This window comes from Sebastes umbrosus, chromosome 18, assembly GCF_015220745.1.
Source record: "Sebastes umbrosus isolate fSebUmb1 chromosome 18, fSebUmb1.pri, whole genome shotgun sequence".
Lineage (NCBI taxonomy): Eukaryota > Metazoa > Chordata > Actinopteri > Perciformes > Sebastidae > Sebastes > Sebastes umbrosus.
The window spans coordinates 24,773,411-24,793,307 of record NC_051286.1 but is presented as its reverse complement, the minus strand read 5'-3'; the positions used below and the strand labels follow the sequence as shown (position 1 = coordinate 24,793,307).

The 19,897-nt window shown below is 41.4% G+C and overlaps 1 protein-coding gene across 1 annotated transcript in view; it reads left to right on the top strand.

Annotated features, from left to right (window-relative positions):
* The window catches only part of cdk19 (cyclin-dependent kinase 19), a 72,299-nt gene that overhangs the window by 1,632 nt on the left and 50,770 nt on the right, over window positions 1-19,897 (top strand). Inside the window, 1 exon segment of the mRNA XM_037751736.1 lies at window positions 6,720-6,795. Within this exon segment, the coding sequence (XP_037607664.1) occupies window positions 6,720-6,795 (76 nt within the window).

Genomic DNA, 19,897 nt, shown 5'->3' with positions numbered 1-19,897 from the left:
CAGTGCCCTTATCAGGGGGATAGTGCTTTATTTTCTTCCCTTCATAATTTAAAACATATATCTTTTTTTTTTTTGGCAGCTGGTCAAACAAAATACGACGTCTGAAGTAGTGATGCACTGATTCTAGATTGGTTTTGGTGCCTTTATTGACCTTGTTACAGGGATCATCAGATATTGGCCAGATGTGACCAATCCACATCCAATCTTTGTCACTGTTGTTATAATATTGTAACAATATAATTATATAAACCTACGATATCCTTAGGGCTGACCCAAATGCTTCGACTGTTGCCTTGGTAATCGACTTCCAAATCAGTATTCGAATGCTTCATTTTTTGTTTAATCTTTTAATATAAAAGTATGTAATAATAATGTATAAATCCCCAAATAGCCCATGAAATAAGGAATAATCCCACAACACTGTGTTATGTGTAGAGGTGCGTGTGTGTACAGTTATGCGGCAGCAGCACTTTCCCAAAATGGTATTCGGGAATCGGGACAACCCTAGATATCATTAAAATTTTGCCCGATCCTAAAAGGGTATCAGCCAGATGTGACTGATCAGGTTAGTTACATGTTATCTTACACATAGAATATAGTGTAAGGTAGGTAACATTAAAGGTAACATGAGGAAAGATCAGTACTCAGTACTCAGTCAATATCCAGAATTAAGGAAAAGTGGGATTGGTCCAGCCATGAATTATCTGATTTGCATTTGTCATATCTTTAGTGTTTTACTGTAAGCAACATGACTCTACCTCAGATAAGCCTTTCCTCTATTCATCATTGACTCACTGAGGTGTAAAGCTGAGTCAGGGCTGCAGGCAGTGTCTTATTCACCTCCACAAAACTGGATAATAGAGATGTGACGTGAGGTCAAAAGTGAACACGGGGCAGGTCACGCTGAGTTCACGGGCAGGCGGTAATCCTGAGAGCTGTGTTTAATGCTGTGAGGTCATAACATCCTGAAGGGTGGTATAGATTTGGTACAGTGTAGCTAAAGGCTACCTTAAAAGATACTGAACAAATAAAAGGAGAAATACAGTGAGATGGCTAAAACATTCAGACAGTTTGGTGGAAAATCTTGTCAATAATGTTTTTACTTCAGCTCATTATTGTTTCATGCAGGTGTTGTAAAACCTCTCGGCTCTTTCAAATTCATTCTCAGACTGCCTGTACATTCAGTTATACTGTCCTAAGAACAAAGGGAAGTAGCTAATACTGTAGCGGTAGCTTGTAGCTATTTGTTTGTGATGGGAATAGCCCAGTGCATTGATGGTAATATGACATGTCTTATGATGTCTTATCAAAGAAGGTAAAGCATAGGGCAGGGACGATACACCTATCTCTCGATTCGATACTATCACGATACTTGGGTGCCAATTCGATATGTATTGCGTTTCTACAAGTATTGCGATTCGATATTACGGTTTATTGTGATTTTTGTTAACTTTTTTAACACTAGACCATGGGAAAAAGTTTAATCATACACTTCTAGGGACTTTTACTTTGGAAATATCTACTCTGACTACAACAATAAAAGCGGTAACTTCCTTCTACCTCCGTATAGACTCAAATGAAGCAAATATAGCGTTAAAAAAATTAATTTCAAAATCGTGATGCGTACATTTTTTCCCACCCCTAGTAAAGCACAGGTACAACTAATAACATTCATGATGGATTGCAGCCATTATTTAATTAAAACTACTGAAAAGGAAAGCAAGATTTACTCCAGAAATTGAAACTCCACTTTGACTGCGGAGATGAAAATACTTTTTTTAGTTTCAAAGCTCTGGCCTCGACAAACACATTGCTTCACCTAAATACTGTGTTACTATACTACTGCTCGTAACATGTAACATTGTGGTTGTGTCTGTCCATGGAAAAATAAACGATACAACTAAAAGTGGAATGTGGAGCGTAGCCGCTGTCAGCCTGGACTGTATCTCAGAGGCTGCAGGCGAGGCCTTGGGGACGGAGGGCATCACATATTCCCAGAGAACTTAACCTGTAAGGCTTATTTAAGTGAAAACTGAAAGGCAGCAAACCACTTTCTGTCCCCAGTGCATAAAGCTCTAGAAATGAATTATAACACATGCATGATTTTTAATGTTTGCTGGCTTCACACCTAAGGCTTAAGGAATATTCAACTTTAGCCAGTTTGTACCAGCTGGCAGGAAAAGGAAGTATGCCCTGTGTGAAGATGTATTGTCAGTGTTTTAAAGGGGACATATCAGGCTCATTTTCAGGTTCATGCTTGTATTTTGGGTTTCTACTAGAACATGTTTACTTGCTTTAATGTTCAAAAAACACATTATTTTTCTCACACTATCTGTCTGAATCTACCTGTATTCACGCTCTGTCTGAAACGCTCCACTTTAGCGCATATCAACGGAATTGCGTTGCTAGGAAACAGTTTGGGTCCATGTTTATATCCTTTCAGCTGATGTTATTTACATACACTGCAACAGGAAATAAACTAGGACATATTTAGTATGTTTACGTTTAAAACTGTGAAATGGTCTAAATATTGTAGATTTGTGACATCACAAATGGACAGAAATCCTACTGGCTTGTTTCAAACGCACAGTTTCTGAATACGGGCTGTGTGTATATCTGCATGGATAGAGTGTTTTGATAGTTTAACAGTATTTATATATCACTTAAACCTGCTTTATAATATAAAAGACATGAAAATCTCACTTTTTACAGTATGGGACCTTTAAAGATGGAGTGTTTCCATATGCATACAATCTGGAAATGTGCTCATGTAAGAGCCAGGATGATAAACACAAGCACCAGTGTGTGCATCTCTCTGCTGCAGACATGCATGTGCTAACGACTAGTGGAGTTTACTTATTTTTAGGCCTGTATATCGGCAACAATCTGGCGATACGATACGTATCATGATACAGGGGTTACGATTCAATGTATTGCGATTTTTTTAAATCTGACTTAAGGAAAACTGTCATGGTATATATGCAAAAAATCAGAGTAAAAAAAGTTTAACATCCAACGTCATAGCACTAGAGGGCACACACACTGAGAGGGCGCATATATATGCAAATTAAATCAACTATTGACTGTGTTAATCTTTGCATGCAAGCTATTAATTCTAAATCAACTCAGTGTTTTTGAGAATCGATACTGTATCACAAAACATAATATTGCGATACGATACTGTATCGATATCTTCTTACACCCCTACTAGTTTGTGCACTTTTATCAGGAGAGTTGTTGTAGCCCAGAACGGACAAACCAAACCCTGGCTCTAGAGAGAGACTTTCACATTTTTACGTTACCTGAAGGCCACCGTAGTTCTCCGACACGCTTGTGAAACTGCGGTAACGTGAGCCGCAGAGTGCAAAACCGTGGTGCCGCCAGCTGCCGTCTGACATCCTGCTCTTAAAGTATTGATATTATGGTATGGATGGCCTCTGAGCAAAGCGAACGGCGTTACAACATTATTGGGAAGGGAGGAGTGAGCAGAGAGGGGTACTTAGTTGGTTGCAATCTGCAACCACACCACTAGATGTCACCAAATCCTACACACTGTCCCTTTAATTGTTGAAGATAGCAGCACATGTGGTTAATACATCAAATCAGTTTGTTTGGACATAATGTTATTTTTTTTATTATTTAAGAATAATTTTATTGATAACCATGAAATATGAATAATATACATTCACATTGCAGAATGAATGACTGTTTTGAATGACAACAACAAAGAAACTGAACAAATTTATTGCACAATATTTTCAAGTTTAGTCGCTCTCAATTCAGTTCTTTAAATTTGGGCCCTGTCCATGTGTCATGTACGGTCTACTACGGGTGTACTATAACAATACACACAACGTTGGGTCGTCTGTTCCAGTCCAAAGTAAACTTTGTTCAGACAGTCGCAGTGCTGCTTGTCTCTGGTGGGTTTTTTTAAGCATAGGTTTATGGTGCTGGCGTTGCATAGTGCACACCAAGAGCCAGCCACCAGTGCATCCGCAGACCACAGCGGTCCAAGTTTTCAGAGAGTCATGATGGGACTGCGCGCAAACCGCAGTGACGTTATCTCAGAGGCTTGTGCTGCTGGTGTCGCTGGCACACACTAGAGGTATGCAGTGGGCTAAAGGGCTCTGACCAACCGGGGCGACGGTTACCCGTCGGGTTGTTGTTTGTCTGCGTGTGGCTGTAGATCATGTGGTGTGTCCCCCCCCCCACTGTTGGATCTCTTAGCAGCTGTTCCAGCATGTTGAATCAGCATCAGAGGGAGTCAGTGAGACAGAGCTCTCTGATTGGATGTTTAGCTTTGCGATCACTTTCTCTTCCACAAGCAAGACGACGAGCTGAAAATGCAAAGCAAAACTTTACAGAGCCACATGAAACATTATTCTCAGCATACAGTGAGAGTTGGTTTCGTATCTCTCTTTGCGATGTTCTTTTTGAGTACAATACCGGTGACGAGTCATCTCCTGTCCGTTGGACTTTGAGATGTGTTCAAAAGCTGGAACAATTAGTTCATTAATTGATTAGCCGATGGACAGAAAATGAATGGGCAGCTATTTTGATAATCAATGTTTAATAATCAACTGTTTAAGCAAATTTTCAATTTTATATATATATATATATATATATACAGTATATCCTTCTGTGTGGAGTTTGCATGTTCTCCCCATGTTAGTGTGGGTTTTCTCCGGGTTCTCCGGCTTCCTCCCACAGTCCAAAAACCATGCAGGATAGGTTCATTGTTGACTCTAAATTGCCCGTAGTTGTGAATGGTGGTCTGTCTCCATGTGTCAGCCCTGTGATAGTCTGGCGACCTGTCCAGGGTTTACCCCGCCTTCGCCCAATGTCAGCTGGGATCGGCTCCAGCCGATATATATATATATATATATATACATATATATATATATATATATATATATATATATATATATATATAATAATACAACTTTTAAGCGGAGTACGCGAGATGACGCAGCCATCAGACTGGCTTCATGTGTCAGGCCTTAAAGGGGAACTACGCCCATTTTCAAAATTCATCCATGTTAATCCTAAAATATTAGTAAACATGAACAACTTTCTCCACAATCTGAAAAGAGTACTAGAGTGCTTAAACTGACATTTGCGACGTCATAGGGTATGAAGTGGGGAACTGCTCCATGGACGATGAATGGGGAAAGATGTTCTAGATGACACTGAGGTTGCGTCCGAAATTCCATACTAACATGCTATTTAGTACGCAACGGCTCTTCACTAAACTGCAGGTTGACAAGCCAGATTACCCATCAGTCATTGTTCCTCACTTGAGCGCTAGCCGAGGGCTGCGCTAGCCGAGGGCTGCGCTAGCCGAGGGCTGCGCTAGCCGAGGGCTGCGCTAGCCGAGGGCTGCGCTAGCCGAAGGCTATGCTAGCTGCTGTAAGCACTCAAGCCGCAGCCGGCGTTGTGCTCAGGAGACTTCGCTGGTCGCTGAGTATTGCTGAGTTTAACGTTAATATTATTGATATCTAACTATTAATTCAGGGCCCCGGCAGAAGATATTCAACACATTTTTTTCAGTTGTGTAAAATTTCTCCACACTAGCAGCAACAGGTATCCGAGTTATTGACGTTACCAACACATGGTAATGTCTGCATTGGTGACGTGCAGGGTGCAGGGTGTTCTGAATGGAGGAATTTTGTGGAGGGAAGTTCTCTTAACTGATCTTCCCTGAACTGGGAGTAGGGACTACTGTTTATGTCGGCTACACTATGGATAGGAACACAGCTTCCATCTCTCATTCATTGTCTATGGAGCAGCTGCAGACTTTATACCCTATGACGTCAGAAGGTTGAGACTCACTTCTCTGGTTTCTGGCTTTGACAGAGGAGCTCATGTTCACCAATATTTATTGAGGTTTCCTCGGCCATGGAAATAACATGTTGGAATTCTTCATTTAGGTGGTGTTCCCCTTTAAGAGAGCAGACTCGGACCTGTTGTAAACTGAAATACCTGGAGGATTAAGTTGGAGGAGCTTTTGCACAGCAACTATTTTATTATGTGAATTTGACTAAATTCATATGAGGAATTAAATGATTAAATGTTATGAGCTCATTTGAGCATCTGTGCAGCTTAATTAGTATTAGAGAAGTGTGCCTGAGAGCCCCGCTTAATCCATGACCATCTCCAGCGCAAATTAGGCTGAAGTGGGTTTGATCTTGGCTCCACTGGGACCTGTTTGATCTGCGCGGGCTGCTCGCTGAATCAAGTTGTTGTTGTTGGATGCAGTCCACATATTGTGTTTACATTTTAATCATGCCTCTTTTCACTGTTTTCAATAGAAATAGTTTCCTTTTAGCCGCCGGTTCTCCGCTGCTCTCTGCTCAGGCTGTGTTTCATACGCCGGAACGCTGCTTATCTCAAATAATCAATATCTGTCTGCTTCCACCGTTCCACCCTGCTGGCTCACATTTCACTTATGAACTGGTATTCATGCACAAATGTGATTCACAAGGGCAAATGCCAGTGAGTAAAAACAGAAGAGCAGCCATAGTCAAAAAGTTGCTGCTAAGCCAGTGTGTACCTGATCCTAATCCTGAGCATCTGTGTTTGCATCAAGGGTGGAATAATTCATGCAGGGCAGAGTTCCAGGCAACAACAGAGCACTTGATGTTGAAAAGGCCGCTGATAAAGAAAATCGTTGCCATCTCTAGTAATGTTGCTCCCATTTTCTCTTTTCTTCTCTACAGGAATGATGAGAAGGAGTACGCACTGAAACAAATAGAAGGCACCGGAATATCGATGTCTGCCTGTAGGGAAATCGCCGTAAGTTGCAACTTCTTTCTTGTTTCTGAGGCCTTCGATCAAAAGTTCAACACTTTTGCGAAATATTCTACTTTGCTTTCTTCCTGAGACTGAGATGAGCAGATACATGTCTGGAGTCAAGACGTGGTTAGCCTAGGTTAGCGTAAAGACTGGAAACAGCTGGCCTGGTCCTTTCCAAGGGGAAAAAATGTGCCTAAAGATCACTAATTATAACAGGCTGTGTCTCATTTGTTTAATCCGCACTAATCCACACAGGCAGAAATGTAAAAATGGTAGTTCGGATTGTTTTTTTCTGTTTGTGCGCAGGTTAGACAAACGAGAAAACTAGTATAAATAAGACCATTTTTATCAGCCTGTTCACACGAAAAGGCGTATAAATGCCACGATAATGCGCAAGGCGTTTAGCGCGCAATGAGTACGCCTTTATTGATTTCCGCGTGTCATTTGTACGCCATGTATCCTGTACTGAGGACAACGTAAACGCATCCGCGTATAAATGCTACGGTAAGAGTTAGTGACGTAGTATAAAAAGCAGGAAAGACCACTTATGGTGGGTGGATGGGCCCAACAAACAGCGGACTTTTAAGCAGGAGACCCGTGTTCGAGACCGTTGTTATGTTTGTCACATGACGATTGTCACATGTTTTTTATTGATGTTTGTGACGTGTTTTCCGTAGTTGGGTTCCGTTATTTTCGTACGTATTTTAGTATCTCCGTATCTAAGTTTACATACTTATTTTAAGCCCCACTATGACGTTTTCCCTTACCCTAACTAAGTGTTTTTTTTTTTTGCCTGATCCTAAGTTAGTGGTTTTCTTGCCTAAACCTAACTCTGGACGTTTGCATAGCATACAAATGACTCACGAAGAGGCTTAAATGCGTACTCATGACAAGTGGAATGTCGTTGTGGTATTTATACGTCTTCCTGTTACAGTTATGTTTATAGGTGTATTTTACAACTTAGGACAGAGCCAGGCTTGTTGTTTCCTAATACATCCTGCCTTTATGCTAAGCTAGGCTAACAACGTCCTGATGCAAGCTCCTTACTAAACGCACAGACATGTGAGAGTGGTATCAGTCTTCTCATCTCACTCCCAGGAAGAAGAATATACTGTAAGCGTATTCATTTGCAAAACTAAACTAAATGTGAACTGTTCCTTTACAACTACCTGCTGAGATTCTACACAAGATATCCACTGAGAGTTCACACATTTACTATTCAAACACTTTTCACTGATGTTCATTTCGGTAGTGAGAAGAAAACACATGATAGTTTGATTTGTAAAGTGGCTGTCAGGTAAGTATTCCATTTAGAGAATGTAGCTCTCTCTTGTGTGGTACATATTATCTTTTAATGGGACTACTGGACCGGCTGTTTCTTTCATTTGTATTTGTTTAACTACCAGTGCTGTATAAAGGAATGTTAAATGCTCCATTGACTGTCTGCCCATGGTGGATGTGTAGATCAAGATGCTGTAATTGAGTGAAGCATTAAGCTTGTGAATAAACAAAGAGACAGCTATAGCTTTACACTTCATTATCCTCTAAATGTAACACTCCTCAATATCCTGCTCGTGATGTAGAGATGCAGCTTTTAGAATTCACACACAATACATACAAGAAGATCAAATAGTTGAAAAAGGAACTCTTTCTCTCCTCAGAGGGGATGTTTTTATTACTTCATCAAAAAAAAAAAGAATTGTGATATATTAAAAACTTTTACCTATGCAAGATGATTGGACGGGCTTATTAGAGTTCTGCGACAGCTACAGATACCACCTTTTTTTTTTTGTCAGAGCATTTGATTCATTGATCGCTGTCAGGATGTAATGAGAATTTCAACAAATATAATAAAACAAAAAACACTACCAGCCCTAGCTTTAAACTGATAGTTGAAGACAACATGCATGTAAGGGGCTTCATAAAAATGGATTTGCCTCTGATTGTTGCTAAATTATTATGAATAAAGAAAATATATATATATATATATATATATAATATAGCACCGAACCACAAGGTTAACAGAATAACTCATTTGTTTTTGTGATAAACCCTGTATAAGACTTTCACATGGCTTCCAGCTAGCACTTGAGTTTGGGTCTGTAGTATTTGTGGTGTTGGTGGTGGTGGTGGAGGTGTGGGGGGGTGTGCAGCCTGAGGGCTAGTCAGCATGCCACTCAGCCAGTCCTCTCAGATACTGCAGCTACAGGAAGAATGTGGCCCCTTTGACAGGCTGCTGGGCTGTTATGTAAGGGTCTCTGGTTTCCAGTGTAACATGTTCACCTGGAAGCATGCTACGGGCCATATGGTGCCAACGCTGTCACTGACACTGTGCAAACACTCTCAGTAACACCGAGCAAACCGGCTGGAGTTTAACATATACGAGTATTTTCATAACCACAAGCTGCACATTAATATTTCACCCTTGGTTGGACTTTCAACAGCTGACAAGATGTTACATATTCACAGTTCCTCTTTTTTGCCAGCAATAAGCCACATGTTTTTTGTTTTTTTAACTCGAGTCATGGGGGGGGGAACTGTTTTGACTGAGCTTAAAGGAGCTGGTTTTGCGTGTTCAAGCCTGTTTAGTTTCAATCCCCAAGTCTGCAGGCTGGTTTCCTCCAGACCAGGGGTCAGCAACCTGCAGCTCTTTAGACCCTCTCCAGTGGCTCCCTGTGGCTTTGACAAAAAAATAATATGGAAATGAGTAATGGTCTTTTTTTAACATTTTAACTTTAATTAATCATTGTTGTAGGCCTGGAGTGATTCTTAAATCTCCAATTGCAAAAATGTGTAGCATACTGAAAAAGTGGGATCGGTGCATCCCTAACCTTTACACTGAATAATAAAATAAGTTTCAGTAAACTAAACTGTGTGTCATAGCCTGCGTGCGTCTATGGCCCGTCACTTATCCTCTAATTTTGCCAATCCTCAATAGTGTTGGCTAGTCCTGACTTTCCCCAGCTACAGTTGGTTTCTAAATCCAAAAAAAGAAAATTCTTAGAAGAAAATGGAGAATTTAATAGTGCGTGGACAGATTTGGTTGCTTTCTGCAGCGAAAAATTAGCAAACAACAAAAAAAGTAATTGAAAGACATTTCCAGAACAAACACACTGTAAGCTCCTGCTGAAAAGAGCTTCCAGCCAAATCTCCTCAAGACGATTCTTCAATGTCCCGCCTCTCGTTTGCACTTTAGTCCTCACTGCATTAGACTTAATAGGCGGTGTTACCTTCGTTATGAGGCTCAAATAAGTTTTGCGGCTCCAGACAGATTTTTTTATTTATTTTTTGGGCCAAAAATGGCTCTTTTGATAGTAACGATAGTAAGTTATTAACTCGTTCCCTTGAGTCAGTATTTCATCCCCTCGAGTTACTTCATAGAGCACTTCTTCCAATCATTCCTGACAGTCCACGCATTGCTGATGTACGACGCCCCTCTAGATGATGTACTTCGGTAAAGTTGGAAAGATATTGACAGATTCAAACTTCCTGGATCAATAACTCATAACAGAAACGTTGTTTTAACACAAACGACGTCTCTTTCTAACCGTAGTAAGGTAGACAACGAACTACAACCTAATTTTAATCAACACATAACACATAACATTGGTCTCTATGTGCAGCCGGCGGTGAGACGAGTGGTCAGGGACCGTCTACAAAGTGCAACGCTGAAAAGAGAAAAACATTCAATAACTTCAGTATTATGCAGTGTAGTACCATCAAAATCACCTCACACATCAATGGTCTCTTCCTGATTATACTTATTCAACTAATTAAGACATTTTGGTGACACTACACTTTATTAAAGTGAAGTTATTGAATATTTTTCCCATTAAAAATTCACTTAAATTATGCAAAAGCATATTTTTCCAAACTAAGTGTTGTAGTACAACTATGAGGAAATCATTGATGTGTGAAGTAAATTTGGTGGTACTACACTGTATAATACTGAATTTATTGAATATTTTTCTCTTTTCGGCGTTGCACTTTGTAGACGGTCCCTGACAGCTCGTCTCACCACCGGCTGCACATAGAGACAAATGTTATGTGTTGATCAAAATGAAGTTGTAGCTCGTTGTCTACCTTACTATGGAAGGAAGTGCACTATGAAGTAACTCGAGGGAACCAGTTACCTAACTCGAGGGAACCAGTTACCTAACTCGAGGGAACCAGTTACCTAACTCGAGGGAACCAGTTACCTAACTCGAGGGAACGAGATACCTAACCCGAGGGAACGAGATACCTAACTCGAGGGAACGAGTCACTAACTCGAGGGAACGAATTAATAAATTTTTTCTCCTAGAGGTCTTGGGGGGCTCCGTGTAGCTGGATAAAATCCACTTAGAAAGTGTACAACTTTGGCACACCTGGCTGCTGACATGGGTTTGACACGTATTCACTGTGTTTCTCTGATCAGGGTCTGACTTTCAGATGGCTTCAGAGCTCACATTTTTTTTAGATTATAATCTTTTCAGTATGGTGACTATCTATATTGTGTACAATGAGTCACTAAAAGGTGTTGTCACGGATTCAACCGTGACTTTCTTTCACCCTTAAGGATAGGCTCGCAACATTACAGAGCTCTTACTCGGTGTTTGTGTTACTCACACAAGCAGAGAAGCTCAAACTGTTGATTTGCTTCGTCTTTTGAACTTTGACAGAACAATCGTCCCTTTCAGAAGCCTGCGATGATGGAAAAGTCGGTCTGCTTTTGGTATCTGCTCTGCGGGGAAATAGAAAATAAGATGAGATGCATTTTTGTTGTGGCGCTAGCAGCATTCCTCTCCAGAATAATCAAATCAAACCATGACAGTCTCTCCTGGGGCGAGCAGACAGAAGCACTGCTGGGGCGTGTTTCCTTTTTGTAAACAGTGAATGCTAACAAATGTTCATTATCTACTGATGTCTACTAGGCCTACTAACCAGTACAGTAGTGGACAGAAAAGCTTCAGTGTCAGGTTTCAGCTTTTTACAAAGATGGATTGAGAAACCTGCTATGAGGAAATGAATTACGATGTGGTACACTGGCTTGAAAAGTGGAGTGGGACTGCGGTTCTGTGTATCAAGACCAGTTAGTGTTCTGAAAATGTTTGTGTTTTTCTTTGTCTTTCTGCAAGTGCAGTGTTTTTTTGCATAGTCTTTGATGTGTGTAATTCAATTCAAGGACAAACCAGAGATGAGCTGATGCAAAGTATTTGATCAGGCTGCATTGGTCGCCACTAATCTTTCCATTGGGCGTTCAGAACAAAAACAGCACTGCAATAAAAGATAAAAGTGTTTCAGACAATGAAATACTGTATACTCCAGAATGTCCACTTTAGGGAAACACACTAAACAACGTTGCTCCTCCACAAGTGTTTTAAACCCGAGTTGCTAAAAGTTAATTGTTAATGAGATGTAACGTCAGTCCTTGAGTCAGTTTCTTGAGCCGTTACCCTTTAAGTTTTGCTAGAGGTTCTCTATATGACATTCAGAGCATTAATACAGCAGCAAACGACTATTGTCTATGTAAAGATATAGTTGTCTATCTGCCTGAGCAGAGAATGAAGTCTCTCTCCCACCATTCAAGTTTTTACGTGCTTTGTTGACATAGCCGCGCTGGCCGCGCTGGTTAACACTATTAGCTCTGTCAGCACTGTTGCTGTTTGCACTTTTAGCGATGTTGAGAGCTGTGTGAAGGCAATAGCTGTGAATTTTGAATTTAGCACATTTAAACGTAATAAAATGTATTGCACTGCCACCTATGCAAAGTTTCAGAACAACCCCCCAACAGATTTACGTACATTAGCTTATTGCTGTAAATGAGCTTATGTTTAATCTGGATTGTTGACGTTTCTACTTAAAGGTGCTCTCTATGATAACCAGAGCATTAATATAGCATTAAACAACTATTGTCTATGTAAAGATATAGAGTAATGCCTACCTGAGCAGAGAATGAAGTCTCTCTCCCTCTGTATGTTTGTTGTAATCAGAGCTTCTCTGTGCTTTGTTTACATCGCAGGGCCGGCCGTGCATGCCTGTTAGTGCATGTTCCTGCACGTGAGCGTGCCCTACTGGCTAGCGCACGACCGTTGCTCTGCACTGCTCTCATACGGTGGTTACAGCTGATAACGCCGTCGGTCACAGGAGCGTAGCAGCCGACATGTTGATGGCCATGCGGAGGCAACAGAAATGCTCCCAAACTCGTATTTGGCACCTTTTAATAAGGACCGGCACCAGTACTGATCTAAAGGATTGCGGCAGGGCATCCCTATTTATAGATGAGGTTGAGACGCTAAAACACTGTGTAGAGTTATCATGGCGGCAATCAGTTGATCGTCTGCTGCCAAGATCATGAGGTAAACAGTGGAAATACAGCGCTCACATTTACCAGGAATGCGGGCTTACATGTATTTGATTGGCCAATGCAGTGTTTTGTCACAATACATTGCAACATTTTTCCCGAAAACCCTGCTATTTCTTTTTTTGCTGGAAGCCCCCTGATCTGGCACACAGACAGTCTCATTGAAATGAACGAGGATGCTGCATTTTTCCAAGCAGTGCTCGTGTGAGTCTGAACGCTGCCTTAGTTTTATTGGGTAAAGTAAGAAAAGGTCGATTGCAGTAGTCTGTCTTAGTGGTGATAAAAGCGTGTTCTATTTATTTCCAGTCTGCTTTAGACATCATATCTCGTTTTTTTGTTTTTTTTAGGATGACAGAATATGCCGACCTTGTCGTAGCAGCAAAGTGGCAGCAGAAGTTTAGTTAAGAAGGGATTGCTTTTGGGCGCTCGGCTGCACTCTTTGTCAATTGTTGGCTTAAAGGGGAACTACGCCATTTTCAAAATTCATCCATGTTATTCCTATGGTCTAAAACGGTCCAAAAATATTGGTAATGGTCGCTCGTCTGCTTTCGGGCATTTATGACCATGCCTTAAAGCTCATATGGGTATAATAAAGAAAACAAGCATTTCATGGGCCTACAACATAGACTGTATATAAAGATGGACGACATGACAGCTCCCCAAAAGTGATGGTGGCTGGCTGCAGTATAGGTCATAAACCCCACCCTCTCCGTGTTAGTGGATGGGACATGGTTCAAACTAAAAAGTCAAAGTACACCTCAAATTTTCTCCTAAAGATGGTTTCTGTCATCTTAGGTATCACGCTAATGTATGTTCAAGTGTTAAGTTTGGTTTTAATAAGTTATTTGATGCTATAAAAACATTATTCACGAGTTCACGAGTTATGACGTGTTTGTTGACATTGTCAGAAATGGCGGAGGCCTTGGAAATTCATTCTTCGGTACATAGTAAGTGAATATATTGTAATCTTAGTCATATATTGTAATTCTTCGTAATTTTATAAATCTGAGGAAAATGTTGATAATCCAGTCATAATGTCTTTGCATTTCCTGCATTATGTTACCCACTTACTGGCTTGCTAAATCGTTAGCCTCTGTGGCTTCTAGACTCCGACAGTAACGTTAATATTGCCGTTGCTTAGCAGCGGTGTTCTCATGACTTAATCACTTGAACGTCAAGCATATCATGTACACGACTTCCCGTGTTGTAAACACAAGCTCACGAGTTTCATTTGAAGGCACCAGTAGTTGCGAAGCCGGAGACCCTGGAATTGTACGAGAAAGGAGATGTAACTTTTAACTTTCCGTAGCCGCCAAGAGTCTGTGTAATGGAACAGTGGTTCCCAAAGTGGGGCCCAGGCACGCCAGCAAAAAGGGGAATAATTTATTATAACTTTAATTCCATCCATAAGTAACACAATGACAGAATGTATGACTATTATGGTCATGGGTTTCATACACTTTCTGTAATAGAATGTCTAAGAGCAAAAATCCTATCAGATGGGGAGGCCCTGTGACAAAATCTTATATCAAATGGGGGTCTGTGGTCTAATTTCTGTCAGTTTAGGGGTCCGTGATGTGAACAAGTTTGGGAACCACTGTGATAGAACATGTGTCAATTAGATCATAAATGTAGTTATAGAGATATTACGGTTAGTTGTCGTGTCGTTTTATCCAAACAGGTACTGTGGTGCTAACGTAGCAGCTAGGTGACTCACGCTAGCAAGCTGCGGCCGTGCTTGGCTCATGATTGGCTCAGGCGTGTGTGTGTGGGCGGGACCTCGATACTGCGGCTCTACCCCCCCCCCCACGATCACTACTGCGCAGACTCTGGCTCCAAATGATGACATCAAAATTAAAAGATGACAGTCTTTGGTCCCCAAAGTCAGTCTCCCATTCATTGTCTATGGAGCAGCTCCAGACTTTATACCCTATGACATCACAAGTTTGAGACTTACTTCTCTGGTTTCTGGCTTTGAGAGAGAGAGGAGCTCATGTTCCCAAATATTGATAGAACTTTCCGAAGGCCATGGGAATAACATATTGGGATTCTTAATTTAGGTGGTGTTCCCCTTTAAGAACACGTCAGGAATGTGTGTGCTCTCATGGACTTAACAGTAAATACCTCCAAAACTGTGAGCAGGACATACTGTATACATACATCTCCATGTACCTGTATTCCTACTGTACATGGAGCTGAGGAATGCAGGTGGGGAGCGTGTCCCCTTCCAACCATTATTTCCCAGCAGAGCACGCTTCACGTCGCTTGTCTCTTGAACGTTACAACCACCAGAAATTGCTTTTGCTTAAAAAAAAAAATCTTCTAGACTTGCCCTGCGGAAAACAAAGGAGTCTTTGTGCCTCCCAAACCACCACCTCGCTTCGTTTAGCAAACCGTGCAGCTCAGCAACTGGCATGCCACATGCAGTCGAGTTGAGGCGGGAAGGGTGGAGAGAGGTTGGTTTGGCTGCAATGTGTTTTTGGTTTTTGCAGCGTAAAATGGCCAGGGTCTTTTATGATTTTTCCATGTTGATACGCCCCCTTTAAAGGACTGGAGACATATAAGGCATGAGCAATAAAGTAAATCAACGCAGGTCACCTTTATAGACGGGGTTTGTTGTTCTGATCGATTTAATCAGAAAGTTTACCATCCGGTCGAGCATGCTTTTCTAATGACATGAGGTGCAGCGTGATGCAGATTGAGAGAGAGAGCAGCACCAAATAAAAAAAGAACTAGTAATTGATGACATGACAGCTGTTTGAAATGGTTTGCAGCGTTGCCTCAGAAACAGAGTTTATTTTCTATCCGGTTTCATTGAGTAAAGATCCCAAATGTGGTACTTTGTTGTTACCACAAATCCAAATGACTCCACTGCTTCTGAGGCGATTGGATAGTGTTGCCTACTTTATTTCTATTTTGGGTGTTTAAGCTCAGGTGAGGATCAAAAACAGGCACAACTTAGGCTCTCAGAAAGACAGAAAATAGGAAATCAATATCTGAAGTAGGAGTAAACAAGGCAACACTTGATATTTAATCTTTTGCTCATTCTCCTTCACACGGAGGTCAGAAGTCAGCTTTCATCTTGTTGGGGCCTTGAATAGGTTCTCTTTTCTTTCTTTTTTCCTATCACACCGCCCTGCTTCTTTTCTGGACCATCCAGGCAGTCGGGAACAGCAGGTTGCATAACACGGTCTACTGAGGCTTCACAGCCTTTAAACCTCAGTGACAGAAGCTTTCTGTGTTTAGATAATGCTTGGGCAACTTGGGTAAATCCTCTAGCTAGCCGGTTGTAGGAGGTGAGCTGGCCTTGCGTAGGCTGAGTTCATCAGGGTGGGGCTAATAGATGGAAAGAGTCCAGGTAGGGTGGAAACAGGAACTTGTTTGTTTTTGGGATTGGAAAATGAGCTCCAGTTTGTTGGCTGTTGGTGTTCAGCTAGTTTTTTTAGTGTTTCTTAAGAGAGAGACAAAGGTTTTGCGAGCGACAGGGTTGGAATCATTTTAAGCAGAACAGCTTTGTTATGAGGAAGTATTACTATACACATACAGATTTTGTTATGTAATTATATCCCCAGCATTTTTTATGAAAGGATATTTATAAGGGCTGTCAATCGATTAAAATAGTTAATCGCAATTAATCGCAAATTAATCACACAATGTTTTATCTGTTCAAAATGTACCTTAAAGGGAGATTTGTCAAGTATTTAATACTCTTATCAACATGGGAGAGGAAAAATATGCTGCTTTATGCAATGTATGTATATATTTATTATTGGAAATCAATTAACAACACAAAACAATGACAGATATTGTCCAGAAACCTTCACAGGTACTGCATTTAGCATAAAAAATATGCTCAAATCATAACATGGCAAACTGCAGCCCAACGGGCAACAACAGCTGTCAGTGTGTCAGTGTGCTGACTTGACTATGACTTGCTAAACTGCATGTGATTATCATAAAGTGGGCATGTCTGTAAAGGGGAGACTCGTGGGTACCCATAGAACCCATTTTCATTCACATATATTGAGGTCAGAGGTCAAGGGACCGCTTTGAAAATGGCCATGCCAGTTTTTTTCTCGCCAAAATTTAGCGTAACTTTGGAGCGTTATTTAGCCTCCGTCATGACAAGCTAGTATGACACGGTTGGTACCAATGGATTCCTTAGGTTTTTTAGTTTCATAAGATACCGGTATCTTCACTCTAGCTTTAAAACCGAACCCCCTACAACCTAAAAATCACAATGTTGCGTTAATGTGTTGAAGAAATTAGTGGCATTAATGCGAATTTGCATTAACAACCAATGGGACCTAACAAATTAACTTTACATCATCAAAAGTAGAGCCACTGATGGATTCAGTTTTTCTGACATGTCATTTGGCCCACGTGGCATTGTGCTCATGCAGAAGTGCTCGCCATCCCATCACTGAAAAATGCAATTGTTACAGAAATTTCTCAAATGTCAAAAGTTTTTGATCCCAAATCACAGCATGGCTTTTTCTATGGTGTTCCTCGAGGTCTTGGTGTCTTAATGTGGTATCTTGGAGGGATTATTGATAATTTTTATCAATTCTCCAGTGGTAAATTTCTTTTAAATTTAGCACCAAATCTGTGTAACAAATGGTATCAACCCCAAAAATTGCTGCAACAACTTATGAGACATAATAGAGCACGGGGACGGACAACATATACTGTGATCATAATGTTCTAAACACTTATACGCTTTCACAATTTATTTTAATTAATTAATTAATTATTTAATTCATGTTTATGTCTTATTAATGACTAGAACAACTTGACCCACAGTGCTGAGCTGCATCTCAAATTAATCTTCAGGTTCCCAGCTTTCAGATGATGTTCACCGATTCTATGTGACATCTACTGTTGACCTGCTATCTCCCCCTAAAGACCTCCTGCCCATGCCTTACAGCTATAAGGAAATATACTAGCAGGGACTAAACATGCGGGCAGATTAGCCTGCTAGCGGCCTCTTTAAAGCCTCCCTTACGCTGTGATGGATGTTTAATTTGACCGTTTGTTTTCTCTTCTTAATAAGTTTGGTTAACCTTTGGGAGTTTGTTTTAACCTGTCTGACCTCTCGTACATCCTTTTTAGCAGTGCTGACGTGTTCCTGGACCTCAGCAGTCAGACTTAGTGAGTAAAGTATTATTATTATTATTAAGAGTAGCAACGTTGCCAAAATGAAAACAATTTTTAACAGGAATCCTGACAGGATGACATTGTTTCACCACAATATGATTCTGCTGAAAGCCATAAATAGGAAATTGTTGTCTTAAAGGGAGCCCAGAAATTCTCCAGTGGTTTAATTATTATTGTAGAAAACCTATTCACCCACCTGCTCCTGTTTCACATCTGTTCACTCCATTACGTTTGACCTTCCTGAATTGAAACATTGTTCATGAATTTCATTATTCCCATGAAAAGAGTCTTGTTTTCCCTGTCGGCCACAATGGCTTTTGTTTGGCTGAATGTCCTGACCTCATAAATATTCCCTTTCTCCTTCCTCTCTGCCACAGCGGCATGTGGGCAGATACAGTACAAATCGTTATTTTGTACATGATAGCCTTCATTCCATGGGAAGATAAGTGTGCAATCACTCCCTCAGTAATAATGATCTGCTGCAAGAAAGTGACACAGTAATAAATTGGCTTATTGGACCTTTCACCTCAAGAGGTAGAAACAGAAGATTACAGTCCTGCTTTGAGATGAGGCTTCTATCTTTCTGCCTCCGTCTCCTGAAGGCAGCCCGTGTGTCCTGGCCTGCAGCAGTCCTTCTTCCCCGCCATGCTGATCACTGTGCAAACAGGAACATATTTGAGTTGTATTTGTAGAGGGTGTAGGTTGAACACATAGCTCCGAGGGATGAAATGAGTGCTGATGTCATGCTCTCAGTTAAATGGAAGACTTCATTGTTTTACGCTATTGTTTGATTAAGACTCAACTAACTAAATTAAATCTGGTAAACCTTTAGGGATGCACTGATACTGATACCGGATCGGATATCGGGCCGATACCGACTCAAATTGCTGGATTGGGTATCGGTGACAATGCAGCCAATCTATTCAATTTATGTTTATATACTGTATCCATTTTTATACTGGAATTTTAATTGATGTTTAAGTTTTGACCAATTTTTCGCTGCATTAGAAATAGGGATGCACCAATACCGGTATCCGGTATCCGGTATCCGGTATCGGGTCCAATACTGTGCTCATGTACTCGTACTCGCAAAACGGCTCGGATACCATTTTACGGTGGTGCTCGCTTTCATTGCGCCGTGGGGTTTGCTTGCACCCTCTGACTCGCGCGTGCGTTAGGCTCCTTGGTCTGTGTTTCAAGACAGACGGGGGAGTTGCCGACATCGCCGCAGACCCCTTTTACGTGGGCCGAGCCCCGATCTGGTGCAGGGACGCGGCTGGGGCGCACTGAGGACAGTCCGCCCTGGTCGACAGTCGCACCGGGAGCAGGGGGCCGTCGGGGAGAGAGGGCACAGCGAGCTCTTTGTCCACGGTGCGGCGAGGTCTGGGCAGGGAGCGCTGTAAAGCTGCGGCCGCGAGCCATCTTCACCCCAAGCCTTTCCAAGCCGACCTAGAGCCGGTCGCGGCGCACCGCCTCGTATGCAGGACTCCCCAGCCTGCCGTGTGTCGCTCACACCCTCCAGCTGGCTGTTAACGAGGGTCTTTAGGCACAGAGAAGTACTCGTATCGGTACTCGGTATAGGCGAGTAACCAAATGTAAGTA